At 40.9% G+C, this 18,143-nt stretch overlaps 1 protein-coding gene across 1 annotated transcript; it reads left to right on the top strand.

The window, feature by feature from the left end:
- Nucleotides 1–695: 695 nt before the first annotated feature.
- lrrc58b (leucine rich repeat containing 58b) lies at nt 696–13,629 on the top strand. The gene is made up of 4 exons (XM_062432117.1): nt 696–1,408; nt 10,119–10,247; nt 10,405–10,682; nt 10,935–13,629. The coding sequence occupies exons 1-4, from the start codon at nt 951–953 to the stop codon at nt 11,126–11,128; spliced, it is 1,059 nt and encodes a 352-aa protein (XP_062288101.1). The 5' UTR covers nt 696–950; the 3' UTR covers nt 11,129–13,629.
- The last annotated feature ends 4,514 nt before the right edge of the window (nt 13,630–18,143 follow it).

The raw sequence follows: 18,143 nt of genomic DNA, 5'->3' as shown, positions 1-18,143 counted from the left end.
ATACAGCACCTTTAAAGGCACTCAAAGACACTGTATAATTCTTTTTTTGATATGCATTATATATATAAATGTATTATATACATATAAAAATCTTTACATACATTTTTCAGTTTTACAATGTTAGCAGTGTCATAATGTTTGTTAAATCCACTTGGCACAAACTTTGCTTTTTCTTTGATAGTTTTTAGCAGCAGTTTACACTAGAAGTAAAGTAAAATCTTAATCTGCAATATGTTCTGAAATGTGTTCCCCATCATGGATGAACATAACAGAATATATGTCAAGTCACTCAAACAACTGTGAATACAGTGGGAGAAACCCAGTTCTCCAGTACGTTTTCCTCATTCTATGCACGTCTTAGTCAGCAGAGTCTTGCATAATGTAACAGAACAGGGGTATTGCATAATGTAGACGGAACTGGGCAGCTGGTACAGCAGATCGTCAATCATCACTCACCCGTTGATGCAAGATTTAAACGCTTAATCGCCTACATTACACCCATCAATGCGGTAGTTTACGATTGCAAAAACGTCACTAAATTGAGCAATAAATTTGTTTCAAAAAGCCTTAAGAATTAGTCATGCAATATGACAGATTAGGAGATTAGCCAATCAATTGTGCGGTGGGCGGGTTTTCCCTCAGGTTTAGCCAATCACTAAACATGGAAGCAAATATTCCCCCAAAGAACGGCTGCATTGTAGCACAGCGACACAGTGCTGAGTGTGGATACATGTCGCCTGCCCTCAGCACTGAGTTAGTGACCTAGATTTTCACTAGCGAGATGCGGCTGAATGTTACAGGAGGGAGTAAAGAGATATTTTCGGTTCCCACGTTAACAACAGACAACGAGACCTGGAGCTAACTGGCGGTCCACGGGGGCGTTTCAGCCAAAACCAAAACTTCCACAAGGACTTTGTTCACAGTTTAAATTCACACTAAAAATTGCCAAAATGGAGATTCACGAAGGGGCAGCGGCAGCGGGTGACGGCGTGCTTGATTTCTCCCGATTGAGTTTGAACACTTTCAGCGTTGACAGTATCAGCGCCGAGAGGAAAAGAGACGCCAAACAGCTCTACTTGAATCACAATCGTCTGGACTCGCTCCCCTCGTCGGTCAGCCTTTTCTGCAACCTCGAGTTTTTGGACATCAGTAACAACAGACTGACGTCCATCTGTGAGGGCATTACGCGATTGACCAAGCTGAAAACACTGATAGCCAAGAACAACCGCCTGGATGAGTTTTCACTGCCCAAGGAGTTTGGCTCTTTGCAGCTGGAGGTGTTGAACTTTGGGGGCAACCGATTTGAAGAGATCCCGCTTCAGTGCATGAAACTGCTGCGTCTGCAATCACTTTCCATTGGCGGAAATAGACTGAAGAGTATACCTGCAGAGATAGAAAATCTAACCAGGTAGGTAATGGAGGAAACAGACCTAACTGTTGACTAACTGGGCATCATCATCATCATCATCAAAAGTAGGTCTGGTATCTTGCCAAGAGGTTGCCATGACCTTAAACTGATAAAAGTTACACAGTTACATTGCAGCTAAGTCAATAAACACACTCTATATAAACAGACAAGACAAGTAAGTCAGGAATTAACGATATCCACTTAATATCCTTCAAAAAAGTATACAAAAAATGTTTTAGGTGCAGTAAGCATATAGACAAGACTTCATTTACATGCATAAACGGGTAAACCAAAATAAGGTAAGAACAAAAGCTGCTACCAATCATTATTTTCATTATCGTTGATCTGTCCATTATTTTCTTGATTTATCAATGAGTCTTCTGGTCTAGTAACTACTTTTTGAAGCGCAAGACTCGACCTCAAATGTATTCTTTTGTCAGTACCTACATTTTCAGTCCAACAACAAATCGATTAATTGATTAATCCTTGCAGGTCTAGGGAGAACAATCGTTTAAAAACGAATGCACTGACCAAGAGTAGGTTAATTACTATTTTGTAGGTCATTTTAGAATTTACTTGATTTTAATGTTGGCTTTATAACAGTTATCAGCTCTGACAATTTCAAGCCCTACTTTACATTAGTCCAGGGGTAAGGGGCAGCAAATTTAAAAGTGAATTTGCCTATAGTTGGGGTACTGTCATCAGTAGAACATCATGAGAACACCGCCCCATTGATTTTAAATTCATGTATGTACACAGGAAAGGAGGAACATTCAAGATGATTTTAATTTTTGGTGTAACAATTTGATTCAGAATCGATTCTCAATTCAAAACCAATTCAGTAAATTGGAAGGGCGGATGCTATTTTGGAGCTTTTACTCCAGTGCACTGTGTTCCTAATCATTCACCAGTGTCCTTAATCCGCTGAACTGCAATATGAAATATAACCGACAGTTAAGCTAGCTAGTCTTGAGGAACATCACTTGTCTAACAAAATAGAAAAAAAACTGAACATTTTGAAAATACCCAGCTTGCTTTTTAACAATATAAACCCAGACTGAAGGACTACTGATGGGGAAGGGCAATAGGTAACAGTATCATCAGAATTAAACGGAACAGTGCATTTTATACGTTTTCGTAAAGATTATTAACTTGTATGGAAAATAATAATGGTCCTAGTACAGATCTCTGAGGTACACCCTTTCATACAAGGACAAAGATAGAAGAAGACTTGGGGGTTAATTGTTCAGGAGCCTCATTGCCCAAGGATAAAACGATTTTCTGAGCCGGTTTGTTCGGCTCCTCAAGGCCCTGTATCTTCTGCCGGAGGGCAGAAGGTTGAAGAGGCCTTTGCCGGGGTGAGATGGGTCAGACAGGATCTTCCTTGCCCTATTGAGCCCCAGAGAGTCAGCCGATGATTTTTTGTGCCGATTGTATGACACCCTGCAGGGTTTTTCTGTCTTTGGCTGTGCAGCCGGCATACCACACCATGATGCAGTACGTCAGCACGCTTTCTGTCGTGGCGCGATGTTAGGTCTTCAGCCACACGCACACAGAGAAACCTGAATGAGGAGACTCTCTCCATACTGACACTGTCTATCTGTAGTGGGGCGGGGTCTACTCTCTTCCTCCTCCAGTCCTTCACCATCTCCTTGGTTTTGTTGGTGTTCAGCAAAAGGTAGTTCGTTGAACACCAGGCTACGAGCCTCTGGACCTCTTCCCTGTACGCTGTCTCGTCGCCGTCGGAGATGAGACCCACCACTGTAGGGTCGTCTGCGAACTTGACGATGATGTTTGAGTTGTGGGAGGGGACACAGTCATGTGTGTATAAACCATACAGGAAGGGGCTCAGCACACAGCCCTGAGGGGAGCCTGTGCTGAGAGTTCTGGTGGAGGATGTGTGGGGCCCAACCCTCACTGTCTGTGGGTGGTCCGTCAGGAAGCTGTTAATCCAGTCGCAGGTGAGGGGTGGGAAGTCCAGGTCAGTCAGCTTCTTGATGAGACTGTTCGGCAGGATGGTGTTGAATGCCAAACTAAAATCCACAAAAAGCATCCTGACATAGTTCCCCTGTTTCTCCGTGTGGCTCGCGGCAGTGTGGAGAACAGTGGCGATGGCAACAGCTGTTAACCTGTTTTCCTTGTAAGCAAACTGATGCTGGTCAAAGTTCTGAGGGAGGCAGGACTTTAGCTGGTGTAGGACTAGCCTCTCGTGGCACTTCATGACCAAAGAGGTCAGTGCCACCTGTCTGTAGTCATTAAGGCTGCTTATGGTGTTTTTTTTGGGGACAGGAATGATGGTGGCTGCTTTCAGGCAGGGTGGGACGGTGGCCTGTTTCAGGGAGGTGTTAAAGATCCTCGTTAGGACCCCTGACAGCTGGTCAGTGCACGCCCTCAGTACTTTGCCCAGTACCCCGTGTGGTCCTGCCGCTTTGTGTGGGTTAACGGCCTTCAGAACCCCTCTCACCTGATGTTCCTGCAGCTCAAGCAGATGGGTGCTGGAGGGCCGTGAGGTCGTAGGAGCAGGGTGGGGCCTCTCTGCCTCAAAGCGGGTGAAAAAGTGGTTTAGTTCTTCCACCAGCGAGGCATCAGCATTTGTTACCTCTGAGGAGATGCCTTTATAGTTCGTTGGATGCTGTAAACCCTGCCACACTTGCCTCGGGTTGTTGTCAGCCAGATGGTTCTCCACCTTTCTTTTGTAGTCCCTTTTGGCAGCTTTGACTCCTCTCCTCAGGTTTGCTCTGGCCACAGTGTACAGTTCTCGGTCACCAGCTTTAAAAGCAGATACTCGGGCCCTCAGCAGTGACCGCACCTCTGTCATCCAGGGTTTCCGATTAATAAACACTCTGATCTGTTTGTCCACCATGACATTTTCAGTGCAGGTCTTAATGTAAAACAGTACAGTCTCAGTGTGTTCGTTTAGCTCCAGGTGATCAAAGACAGTCCATTCTGTGTTGGCACAGTCCTGGAGCTGGCTGAGTGCTCCCTCAGGCGAGGTTTTCACAGTTCTCATGGCTGGTTTGATTTTTCTCCTGAGGGGTTTGTAGGCTGGGACACTGAGCAGCGAGATGTGGTCAGACATGCCCAGGTGGGGAAGGGATTGTCCTCCTTTAGGTTTGAATAGACCCCGGTCTAGTGTGTTTTTATCTCTGGTGGGACCTTGTACATATTGCACAAACTTGGGTAAAACAGTCTTTAGACAGGCCTGATTAAAATCTCTAGCCAAAATAAAAGCTTCCTCGGGATGAGCTGTGTACATATCGCATCATGGAGCTGGGAGAGAGCTGCGCTAACGTTAGCATCGGGAGGTATATACACAGCAGTAACAAGCACCGCTGTTAACTCTCTCTGCAGATAAAAAGGCCTGCACATAACTGTCATTGTCTCTAGCTCTGGAGAGCAGTGGGTGTTTATAACTCTGCTATTTGTACAGCAAACTTGATGCACGTAGATACAGAGTCCCCCCCTTCTGGTCTTGCTGGAGCTGCTGGTCCTGTCGAAGCGGGGCATCGTGCAGCACGCTAGCTGTACTGCCGCGTCCGGGATGAGCGAGTGAAGCCAGGTTTCCGTGATAATCGTCGCACAACAGTCTCGAGTGTGGTAATTCTCTACCATCAGCAGCTCCAGCTCGTCTGTTTTGTGGATGATAGATCTGGCATTTGTCATGAAAATGCTTGGTAGAGCCGGTCTGAGGGGCTGGCTAGCAGGCCCGCTGTGCAACCTCGCTCCTGTCTCCGTTCCCTACGTCGTCAACAGGCACAACAACAATCCATGGAGGGGCCAGTGGTCTCGCTATGTTATGAGACTGTTAAAAGTCCTTCGTGGTGTCGATTCGATTTGCGAATCCAACGTTCCGCAACTCTGCACTGGTGAATGCAGGTTTCAAACCATTCACACAGGTTATCTCGTGCACACAGAACCACACATTCAGCAACAAAAACACCGGGGCAGAGAGCTCCGAGCCGCTGTGTCCACCTTTGTATTTTTGGCCTCCGCCTTTGTTGAAAACTATGATGTGACGTTGAAGAAACAGTGTAGCACTTGGATAGTCTACAGCATGCACACATTACAGGTGTTTTGTTGTTCATTTTGAAAAATGGCAACGGTTGCAAGCATTCTTTGATTTAATGACTAAATAATTACCTTTGTGAGATGAATGTGTAGTATTCTGTGAACATTCTACAAGACTAATGATAGCAGAGTGGAGCTTTTTAAGGAGTTGTTTTTACCATATTGATATCCCCAAGTGAGATCAGGAAGCCAAAACTTACTAGAAAGTTGTTAGGCTTCCAGGAAACCGAATCTTGGCTGGAACACGCTGGGTCAGGTTGACCTGACACACACACAATAACAAATGACGCCGACGTGTCAAACAGTAGTATAAATAGTATGAAGGGGCGTAGGTCGGGACTGTTCTTCACTGTTTCTTGGATGTTCGTTGTTGGTGTCTGCTATGTTTGCTACATCTTCAATAAAGTCCCAGTTGGCTGTTCGACGACTTCTGTTCTCAGTCTCTTACTTTAAAGGTTACTGAAGATAAGTAATCGAGTAATTATCTTACACAAACTCCAGCAGTAAGAAACGAGACCAACATTAAACAACATTAACCAATAAAGAAAATAACTTGTTGCTCAGTCTGCCTCACCTCAACAGCCATGCGCCTGCTCAGCGTGGTGGACAATGATGGCTTTCCCTGCAGCTAACAGTTCAGCAGAGAGGCTGCTCTTCACTGGTGGAGACACATTAACTTTACATTAATAACAACACAGCACTGCGCCTTCCCCTTGTTATTCTCATACAGACAGGTGACTGTAAGGCTCGTAAAATTTCATTCATTCATTAATACAGCCAGCATTTTAAAATAAAAATGCTTTGGACCATTTATCCTAATGGCCAGTTATGTGTCATATGGTATCTCAGTGGAATAAGGACACCAGTGAATGCTTTGGCACACAGTAAACTGGAGCAAGAGACTGAAAATAGTGTCCTTTTTTATTCATTTTATTCTGAATCGAATTGACACACAGGTATCGTGATAGTGTAGAATTGGGAAATATATTATTATTATATTATTGTATCCATGGCCTATAAAAAACACTCACACACACACACACACAGTTGTTTGTCACAACCTTTATTTTTCATCTTTTTGTTCTATCTTGATAGAAAATTGAAATCCTTGTGGGCACTTTTGTCTGTGAAATCATGATTTTTTTTAACTTAAGTGCATAACACTCTAAGGTGCACGAACAAACTATACAACACAACATGCATGTTCTGCAACCTTTTCCACCTTTGTCATGAAAAATCCAGGGAAAACCCTGTTTGATAGTAAATGCAATATCTTTGGGTTTTGGACTGTTGGTTGGACAAAACAAGCTATTTTAAAATGCCCCCTAGGTCTTTAGGAAACTGATGGCATCTTTAACAAATCTGACAGCTAATAGGCTAAATGATCAAACAAATAATTGAGCAATGTAAATAAGTAAGTTAAAGCCTACATCAAATATCTAACTACACTGTAGTGTGAGTGGTAGTGCATGAGTGGCATAATTTCATTTTCCGAGCACTCGCATTTGTTATTTATCTTCCCAACCCTGTTATCTATTAGTCATACAGTTGCCTCTATATTCTGTACTAACAAAAGTGCATCCTGGCATTAGAAATGTTTAGTGCTTTCCTGAGTTATAGTCATGACAGTCTAGCTTTAATCTGTTGCATTTGCAGTCTGTATGCTGCATCTCTTCCCATTTTATCAGTTGTGCCATAGAAAGTAAGAACACTCTCACCTGACTCAGAAGAGTTGACCCACCTATTTAACCTGGTAACAGTCTTCTCAAAACGATTTACAGGATCCATTACAGCTAGTCACACAATGTATTTATGAAAAGGTAATTTAAATGTGGTCAGTTTTTTTATTTCTATGATTAGCTTTGATAACTGAAACCATATATGACTTTGTATTACCACTCCACTATTGCTGTTTCCTCTGTCTGGAAGTGTCATGCTAATTTCCAGACTTTAATCCTGTAAACATGATAATTCATCGTGCGTGCAGCATAGTTGTTTACTTAGCTGTTTCATACTGCCCCAGATTGGTTTTTCCAGCTAAACCCACAGGAGTTACTCATAGTAAAAATAGTAGTTTCAAAGCCAGGGAATACATTTAACACACATTATTATTACAACATGTATTCAATAAGAAAAACAAAAATAGCAAATGAACAAATTATCACAACAGTGTTATATTTTTATGTGGCCGCACAGGAGAGAAAAAATGTCTTTCAGCTTGTGTACATCTGTACAGAGAATACTAACTATGGACAAAAAGTACATGATTGAAAAATTGACTGTTTGTTTTCTGTTTAAACTGCTTATTACCCAGGAGTCTAAAATGAATGAAAACACCTGAGAATTGAGAAAAGGGACACTAACGGCAACTAGTGTAGCATGGAATACGGATAATAGGAAGGTATCACAATACCCCGCCTTATAAACAGTACTATACCCTATTTTGTGGCTGTAGCTTAGGAATGACATTGTTTTAATAAGCTGAATTAGTTGCATCAATATGTGACAGCAGGTTAGTGTGTATGTGTAGCACTCTGCTTCCACTCCTGCTGCAGCAGATGCACAGAGTGAAAGATGACATTATTTTGCTTACATAGCTGACAGTCAGGGCAAGCCCATGGACACCACAAAGCCCCCTATGTACATGTTTCACATCCAGACTGAATATATTATTACATTATTTTTTTGTTTTTGCTATTTTATGTTTTTGCTATGGTGTTGTTTCATTATAAAGATATTTAGTCGTTTCAGAGTCATAATTTTAGTATCAAGACAACACTAATTGCAGCACTACATAAGCTGTCGCATGTAGCAGCAGGAGTCCAGCTGGCCTGAAGAGAGTGAGTGAAATTGACATAAGTAGGGTGCCAGCTGTTAGACTGTTTCTATCTTACCCTTTCCTAAGTTTAACAGTACAACCTATATAACCTCGCTATGGCCCAGTGTTTCTTGTTTGGAATGGCCCAGAAAAAAAGCTCACTTGTGGAAATGCTGAGCTTTGAATACTTCCCCTAAAACATGCAACAACTAATCTAAATCTCTGCTGGCTGACTTGTGTGTGTGAGGACACTGGACAGTGAGCAGACCCTGAATGTCTCAGTTCCCATCATAGAGTGGGCTTGATCAGTGCTCAGCCACCAAGGACAGTATAATGGCTTCCTGTCTCGCAGTCGCTGTGTCATCAGTTCCAGCAGGCAGATGGCCTGACAGCTTACTTTCGCTGACCAGCCATCCATTGCTCTCTCTCTCTCTCTCTGTTTCACCCCCAATTACACCCCTGTGTACTCTATACATCCATTAACCTACCAGGGTCATTTTTGTTGTAATACCACAAGCAACATATATCTTTTGAGTTGTCTTCTGAACTTGGATGCAGTGGTTTTGAGGTCATCACAGAAATATCTTGTTTATCTCAGTTAGGAAAAATGAAATTATGTGTTAACTTTGCACACATTTTTTTTTCTCTGTGAGTTGGTGATGCATAAATGTGTGTAAAGCAAAAACAAAGTTGACGTGAGATTATCCTATATGTAAGAATTTTAATTTAAAACATTCAAAATGTAACTAAAACTACAAACAGAATGTGAAGAATTAACAGTGCTGATGTTATATCACTGACATCTCTGTATTGGGGGGAGGACGCGGGAAGAAAGACCTATAGGAGGGATCTTGTTTCTTATGATAGGGGTGGACAATTTTCTGGTGATTTGGTCCAATGTTTAGTGTTTAGTGTTTGGAGTATGAACTTGACATGTGTCCATTTCTTACATATGGCGCCTGTAAGCATGAAAACATGCATCTTCAGCTCCCCCTTGTGGTTTGAATTACTTTTAATCTGGGGGTCACTGAGTTTTGTTGACCAGGTCCTAACCCCCTGAAATATAGACCTGGATATTGCAACACTGCCAATGTAAACTGCTGATGTTGAAGCTAAAATTTGTTGTTTTAGACACTATAAACTTTTTTAGTGCATAGCACCATTCTCTCTGTCTGGTTAAACGGAGACTGTGAGTCACCAATATGTCACTGTTAATACAAAATGATCAACTATCTGTTGGTGACTGTAGTTTTTATCAGTTTAGCGTCTCACATTAAACTACAGTCACTCCCTGCTGCCTATAATAAAAATAATACCTGTAGACTGTAGAATAAAATAAACTGTCAGTGTCTTGGCATCTGTTTAAGCTGTGTTACAGACAAACCGCTGACTAAAGATAAAAAAAACCAAATCATTTCAATTCATTTACAGAAATGTGTTGGAACACCACATAGTCACTTATTTGTGTTTATTAGTTAAATAAACACAGAAATAGGATTTAAAATAAGTGTGAGTTCTATCTTTAGTGTGAGTGTAGATTTTAACACAATAAGCAATAAACTACCAGCCAATGAAGGCTGACTGCACAGGACATGGCTCCTACCAACCTTAGTCAGCAGTACCATCTGCACTCATGTCAATGAAGGACTGTGAGGTACATCAGACAAAAAAGGTTAAAGGTCCTGATAAAAAAAAAATTGTGACCAAATCACAATTAAAAGTAGTGTAAAAATCACTGCTATACTGTCCTCTGTAGTATTTTGTATTTTCTAAACATTTAACCTGATTTTGAATGCACTCTTTTCCTCTCTTTGTTTCTGTCAGTCTGGAACTGTTGTATTTGGGTGGAAACCTCATCTCAGCCATTCCTCCAGAAGTGGCTAACCTGCCCTACCTCAGCTACCTGGTCTTATGTGACAACCGCATCCAAAGTGTCCCCCCGCAGCTCACTAGGTAATTGTAGCACACACCCACACTATATAACCAGTTTATACTGCTGTAAACTATCTTCTCAGAGATAACATACAATTGTACATGGAGTCGCCCTGCATTGATCACATAGTCATGTTTAGTAAATGAAAACATTTCAAAGAGCTTCTTTGTCTCACAGGCTCTACTCTCTGCGATCTTTAAGTCTCCACAACAACTTGCTCACTTACCTGCCGAGGGAGATCCTTAGCCTGGTGCACCTGCAGGAGCTCAGTCTGCGTGGGAACCCACTGGTTGTGCGCTTCGTCAAGGAGATGACCTACGACCCGCCCTCGCTGCTAGAGTTGTCAGGACGTACCATTAAGAGCAGAAATATTCCGTACTTTCCCCACGAACTGCCCTCAAACCTGCTGCGTTACCTGGACCTGGCCAGCAAGTGCCCTAACCCAAAGTGTGCTGGTAAGAGGCTTTACTTTTTCTCACTGTGTTTGAGAAAAATGCACAGATTAGTGTTTAGTCATCTTTTGATTTATGATTTTTTATTTTTTTTTATATATATACAGCTATGACATTTTATTTAAATATGTGAACACTTACTTTGTACTCTCGTCTTTTTCTGTCTGATTGCAAAGTCTTGTTGATGTATACATCTGCACAGAACGATACAAGTCACTGCCCAGCCTTTGTTTTTCTTTTCACTCTCTTCTCCAGGTGTGTACTTCGATTCATGTGTGCGCCATATTAAATTTGTGGACTTCTGTGGAAAGTACCGGCTTCCCCTCATGCACTACTTGTGCTCCCCCGAGTGCACATCTCCCTGCAGCTCTAACCCCCAAAGCGACGCAGAGTCGGAGGATGAGAGCAGCGTGCCGGCTGACCGCCTGCAGAGGGTGCTTCTGGGATAATGTGACACGGAGAAGCCTCTGACCCTCTGGCCAAGCCCAGCATCATCAGTCTGTCACTGTTTCAATATGTCTGCAAAGATGGACTTGCTGTCAGACTTCACTACACATATATGGACAATCATGCATGCACACAATCTCAATAGATGTATGTGTATGTTTTTGCATACAGTTACTTATATGCACAGAATGTGAGACAGTGGTCCTTTTCTACTGTGGCCAAACATTGAAAAAAGGTTAACTGGAATTTTTGAGTAGGAACTTTCTGTTCACTTTCACTAACAAAAGCAGACCTGCCAACTTGTGCACATTTTTGTAGCAGGCATGCATTTTGACATCAAAGTACGTTGGTACGAGTTGTTATTTTAAGGTACACAAAAAGAAGCCAGTGGGCTTTAGGATAAATGGATAAATGGTAGCCAAGCCAGTCGAGACATTATGCTGGCATGATGGTTTCTTCTCTTACCAATACACTCTGCCAATAAAGAAAAACAAAAAAAGACTAATGAAAGGTTACCTTGCACACTAGTTTTTAATGTCAGTCTTGCCACGTTGTGTGGACCTAGAAGTAGCTGCAGGCCTCCCCAAATCAGTCAAGCCCATGTATTTGTACTTGTCACTTGCTTGTGAGATCATAGAGACTGGAAACTCCTAATCTTTCTCAATGAAATGAGCAGCAGTTTCAGTAGCGCTTACAGCGTACAGGTTGTTGCTAACTTCGGGGCTATATAATGTGTTGCTGTCTTTCAACTGCTGACACAAAGCGTTGTCAATATTGAACTTTACCAGGATTCAGTGTAGGGTGTACAAAAGCCTGTAGTAAGTTTAGGGAACACTTAGCCCTCTCTAGCCTATATTACCCACCACCCTTGTTTACACATATACATGAGAAGTAACGTGGCCAGCTTCTCGCTGAGGATACTTTTGAAGTATCACCGTGAGCTACTGAGGAGAGAACTGAGGGGAGAGAGCGGTGTGTGTGCGTGTGTTGGTACTATTTAGGATTTAACTTTGCCTAGTCTTGGAAAACTTAAAGGAAACACCCCCATTGCAAATTAAGTACACAATAAGTAATGGATATAATTATGTACAATAATTCATTCTGCCAACAGCAGTGATTGGCATCTGAAGTATCTAGGTCGCAGAAGTGGTACTCAAAAAATTCATCCGTGGTTGGCAGGTCTGCACAAGTAAAGGAAACCTCTTTTTCCCATGTAGCCATGCAAATCCATAGTGTCACTCATGACTCCATCAAGGTGTTGGTCTCATGGTTGAGCATAGGAGGGCAGTAAAAGTCTGTTAGGTGAAGGAGCAGCATGATTTTTTCCCTTCTTCAGACAGCATACTTTATCTTTCATGTGTCACTTTATGCTTTATAGTAGCTACAGCACAACTTTCTGCATTTTCTGAAAGTTTGGATATGAACAATGTGTTGGGGTTTTTTTCTGCTGGAAACGCACAGCCAGCTTTCATTAACATTTCTCAGACCGAGTGAGAATCAAAGCTGCTGTGCAGTGGGAAATTGTAAAATGACTTTTAATCTACAGTACTCTAAACTGATAGAGACTGTGTGGGATGGCCTTATTTACACAGTCTGTGGTTCTGCTGGGCAAAGGATTTGTGTAGTTGTCCCACGTATTAGAAGTTCAAGGTGGCAATCCGTTATCAGTGTTTTTGTCAGCATTGTGGTCATTGCACACCAGTCTTGCAAAAGTTTGCCATGATGGCATGTTTGTTTCAAGTTAACCCAGAACATGGGTTATGTGAGTATGTGGAAGAATGCCAGGCCTACTCACAGGAAGTGGATGTGGGGCGGACCAGGGAAAACCACAGAAACAAAAGCTATTCTGAAAAACACTGGTAGCCTTAATGTTTTTGTTCAGGGAGGTTGAGGTTTTTTTCTGAGCATAAACATACAGATGTGTGTGAACAGAGTCCACAGACAGAAATGTAATCTGAATAGTTCTGAATTTAGTCTGTTTGAGACAGAAACTCCACTCCTCTTTTCTGAACTGAAATAGATAGTGTTTCTGTTCCTGGTTATATCTCTGCTTAGTCTATCTGCTTGTGTGGAAAGCTGGGACATTTTATTGTCTCCCAGTTGGACTAATGGACAGTTTGTGTCACATTAGACCTTAATGTTTAGAAAACAGAGGAATGCTCCCTTATGTTACAGTAGCACCTAGAGTATGAAGAAATGTGATATATGCACCCTGAAATGTGACAAGATTAACAAGAATTATTAAGTCTTTTTAAAGTGATTTTGCTTCTTTCTTTTCAGCTTAACCACAGTAAAAAAGTAAATAATTTTTTTAACAAAATAACTGCTTTTATACAAATCCTTTTTCAAATGTAAAACATTACATATTTAAATGACATGCAGAATAGATGGCACTTAAACAGAAAATATATTGATATATTAATTGTATGTACTTTTACCCCATTCAGAAGATGTAAGTAGACTGTACAGTATATAATAACAATAATAAAGACTGATTGTAATATCTTGAAATGTGTACGAGTCATGATCTTGTGTGATTTAGATAAAGCCAAGTGTGTGTGTGTGTGTGTGTGTGTGTGTGTAGGACAACTGCTTGAATACAGTAGTAAAAACGTTTTATTGTTTTAAGCTCAAATTTTGATGACAGTTGCTAAAAGGAAAGACAGTTATTCTATGTGGTTTTGTTTCAGTCGTGAAAAGATGCACAACAACCATTGGAGAGTTTTAAGTGTGTGTGTTTTTGTGTGTGTGTTTACATGAACAAATCCAACCAATTTTGTAGTTTGAATGTGTCCAGGTTTCATTAGCATATGAGGGTGAGTTCATTCTGGAGACTGAATACTGAGAGACCTTTTCTGTAACCCAGAACCAAGAGATGCCAGGGTGAGTGCATTCTGCTAATCCTTTAACATCACCTGCCAAGAGCCACTAACTACTTTTTCCCTCTTCTTTTCACAATTTCTATTCCTCAGCGACTCATTCAATTTCTTTTTTCTTTTTTTTCTTTTTCGTTTTGTTTTTTGCCTGGCTGGCAAGAGCGAGCCTTTGAGTTTCACATATTTTGTTTGTTTTGAATGGTCACAGCTGGGTGCCTGTGTTTTCACAGTGTGTTTCTTCTCCCTTCATTTTCACCCTCTTTCAAGCACGTGTGCAGACAGGACCCTTAGGCCAGCAGCAGGCACCCAGGGAACGTGGTGTGGGGTTGTGTTACATGTAAGGTTTGTGAACACATGCGTGGGCACACACACACATGCACATGTAGAGGCTTTGTATGTTAAGACTAGAGGATGCAACCTGAGACTCAACTCTGATGAGCTAGAAGCAATGAGTTGAGAGACTGCTGGATGAGGAGAGCAGTTGTCCCCACCAGTTAGGAGTCAAATATATGGAGGCCCTGAGGGTCAAAACACAGAATTTCATAATCTGTGTTTCACTACGTTTCTTCACAAGAGGCATGTTCTTATATTCAGTTAGAGATGCTGAACATCTGAATGAAGGCACTGTTTACAGCTCTATCAGATTTGGTAGGCTGTTGAAATCACCGGTGCACGTCTTCAACACCTTCCGTGGCCACACCCTCTGAGTAATTCATTCATTCACGAGAGAGAGAGAGAGAGAGAGAGAGAGATGTGTCAATATGGTTATTCTTGAATTGTTGATAAATGTTTGTAATCAGTCTTTATGATACATTTCCTGAGTTGAACCTGAACTGCTGCTGCCCACTTTTAAGGCAAAGTGTTCAACTGTTCATTTGTGATATTGACAGTAACTCCTTGAATTGTAATTATGATTATTTTCAGTGGAGCAGTGGTTAGTAAGTGTATATATATGGACTACTTACAAATTCAGTCGTCAGGCTTTTTCTTTCAGTTTAATTACACCTGACTTATTTCTCTTTTAACACATATGTTTCACCTCCTAATTAGGTTCCGCTGGAAGCTGTTGCTAACCTGGTAAGAAGTGTTTTTTCTTCCATGTCTGCATCAGTAAATCTGTGATCGATCGAGTGGTCTATGTAAGAAAGCCGTGAACGCGCACTTATCTGAATTACTTAGACCTGGCTTGACAAATTTGCATATCCTCATCCTGTCTTGGCAAACGTGCAACGGATTAAGCCAGGATGCACTGATGAGACTTGGTCAAGCCTCGCTTTTTCAGTTATCCTGGATTTCTTAATACTGCTTTTGTGCAACAGCCCTCTGGTCTGCAGCAGGCTAGAAGCACAAAATAAATCTCCATGGTAATATGTGCCTCTGCTTTCGTGCATTCGGGTCCCCGCTAAATTCAGCCAGGATAACCGGAAAATAGCGGCTTAATCCACTATAGGTTTTATGCAACCATATCAATCCAGAGTTTAATCTAGATTGGTCAGTGATACAATATATGGATATGCTGACTGGTCATAAATGCATAGTGCGACACTGCATTTCTAGAGGAGGATCTATCATACCCTCAGGTTGGCAATGGCATGACAGGGAGTGCTGAAGAAAATGCATCACAGACTGTGCCAAGGTCAAAGTATTTACCACCAATATAGCCTATAACAGCCCACAAGTTTATACAATTATCCAGTTTTTTACCAAATCACATGGTTCCTTCGTGGTCAAGTCTACTAAATGTCTACTAAATGTTCTGGTCTGTATACCAGGGTCTGGGAACTCCTGGTTAATATCAACTTGTCTGCAGTTTGAAAGCTCTTGATAGCTTTGTCAATGAAGATAAGGATCCTGTAGCATCCAACTATACAGCCACGGCCAGTCAGTGTATCCAAGGGAGTTAACTTCCTATGTCCAATCACAAACAAGAACTGTTATCCCTGCCTTTTCCATTTTTTTCTGAAATGAAATGTGTTTTGTGAAATGTTGTATTTTGACATTCAGGGCCACCGTACAAATAGGCTTTAGTTGAGGTTACACAGAAAGTCATAGAAAATAGCTTTTCAATTTGAGCCTTAGAGACCTGGAAACCTCTTACATTAAGCTTGGGCTCAAAAAAGGAAGATGCTCTCTCTGTTTTCTACATGTATAACTCTGAAAGGTAAATGTGCATCTATGTAGCCATTGTTCTCATAATTATGTTTAGTTATCCCCATTATATTTAAGAATTCACTCTTTCTGAATGTCTTTTTGGTTACTGAATTTCATGGGGTGCCATGCTTGATACTTACAGTAACTGTGAACAATACAGTATTGCAGGTGATCGGTGCATCAAAGCGCAAAATGCTTTGACATAAGTGGGTTTTGATTCTTTAAGCCTCTTATCGCCCTCAGTCAGAAGCATATCAGCTCGTGCTGTAGCCAGTGTGCATTAACGTGCGCACCAGACCTCACACATGACGAGTTTCACATTTACAATTGCACACTCAGTTGAGCCTTTACACATGACAGCCACGCACTGCAGACACCCTTACAACACTCAGACAAAGTTAATCCTACAAGGAGAGAGTCTGGTTGGAGCCCATAGGAGTATGTTGGTGGTGGTGGTTGAGAATAATTGTCCACTACTGTTTAACAGTGTTTTGATTGCTATGGTGAATAACTTTTAAACTCCCCCCTTTACTGTTATTTAGTCTGTTCCATTCATTCTTGGCTCTTGACTATTTGCATCTGACATTGTAAATGTAAGAAAATGTCCCACCAGCTGTTGAGATCATGAAATGAAACCATGTAACGTGTGTGCATGTTATAATATCATACTGTTTATTTAATGCGTGATTGTGAAAGTGAAAGTGTTACACCCTTTAAGAGTGAACTCCTTAATGTCCACATAGCCTACTAGTTTTTACATACATACAGATATACATATACCACTCATAGCACTCATACACCCCCACTCCTGCTCCCTTACAAATGGACTCACATATGTACCACACAAGTTTATTTTTTTATTTTTCAAGCTACTGTTGAAACCTCTGAGGGAAAAAATCATGCAAAAAAATTAATTGAGTTTTTAAAAAATGTTTTTATTTCTTTTAAATGTTTTGGTCAAACTACTGTTGGGTGCTCCTGAAAAAGATAGGAGCCTTTGAGTTTAGATTTTTGTTTTTGGTCAAACTATTGAAAGCCCCCAAAAACAAATTAATAAGAGGTCCTTAAGATTAGATTTATTTTATTTATTTTTTGTATGACTACTATTGAAATCAAGATAGTAGCCCTTCATTTAACCCTTACATACTGTTCTAATTATACACTCTTGCAGTCTGTTCTGGGTCAGTTTTCACCTGGTCTAAGAATCCCCTCAAAAAAAGTGTCTATACCAAGTTTTGAAACCACATATCTGTTTAAAATGTATCAATAGCCAATCTGATCAATAAATGGGTGATTAAGCATTGATTAATGTTTCAGAGAGCAGAGAGAGTGTATTTTTTAGGTTTTACACCACTTGTTTTTGGAGAAAAAACTCATATCACACAATCACACAATTTGACCTGTAACAGCCTCAATGGACAAAAATTTGTTGCACCTATACAAAAGTGCATTTTGTGCATTTTGGGTCACTTTAGGGAAAGTCATCAAATTTCAGAGTAAAAGACATTTGTGGTGTTTTTACAGCTGTCAAAAGTCAAAACGGGTCAAATTTGACCCGAACAGTATGTAAGGGTTATGATTTTTTATTTGTCTTGTATAAACTGCTGAAAAAGTCAGTAAGTGGCCCTTGACTTAAAATGTTTTAGTCGAACTACTGTTAAAAGTTCCTGCAAAAAAATGTTTCCCCTAAACTATTACTACTTACTACTGTAAGAGGTTCTTGATCAAGGACTTTTGTGTGTTTGTTAAATTTTTGTTAAACTGCTGTTAACAATAAAAAAAACTGTCACACTCAAGTCATAATTAAACCTTTGACAATTTGGAGAGCACAAATATTCACTGTCACATTATAAGGAGAACGTACTGCTATCATGACCTCAAAGGAAATACATATATTACTAATTATTGTTATGTTTAATATAATATTAATGCCACACTGCATATTACCTAATTTCTACAATATCAGCCAAAAGTTTGCACACACCTTCCC

Source organism: Scomber scombrus, chromosome 13 (genome assembly GCF_963691925.1).
Source record: "Scomber scombrus chromosome 13, fScoSco1.1, whole genome shotgun sequence".
Taxonomy (NCBI): Eukaryota; Metazoa; Chordata; class Actinopteri; order Scombriformes; family Scombridae; genus Scomber; species Scomber scombrus.
The sequence above is the reverse complement of the archived record's forward strand: the minus strand, read 5'-3'. Positions and strand labels throughout refer to the sequence as shown.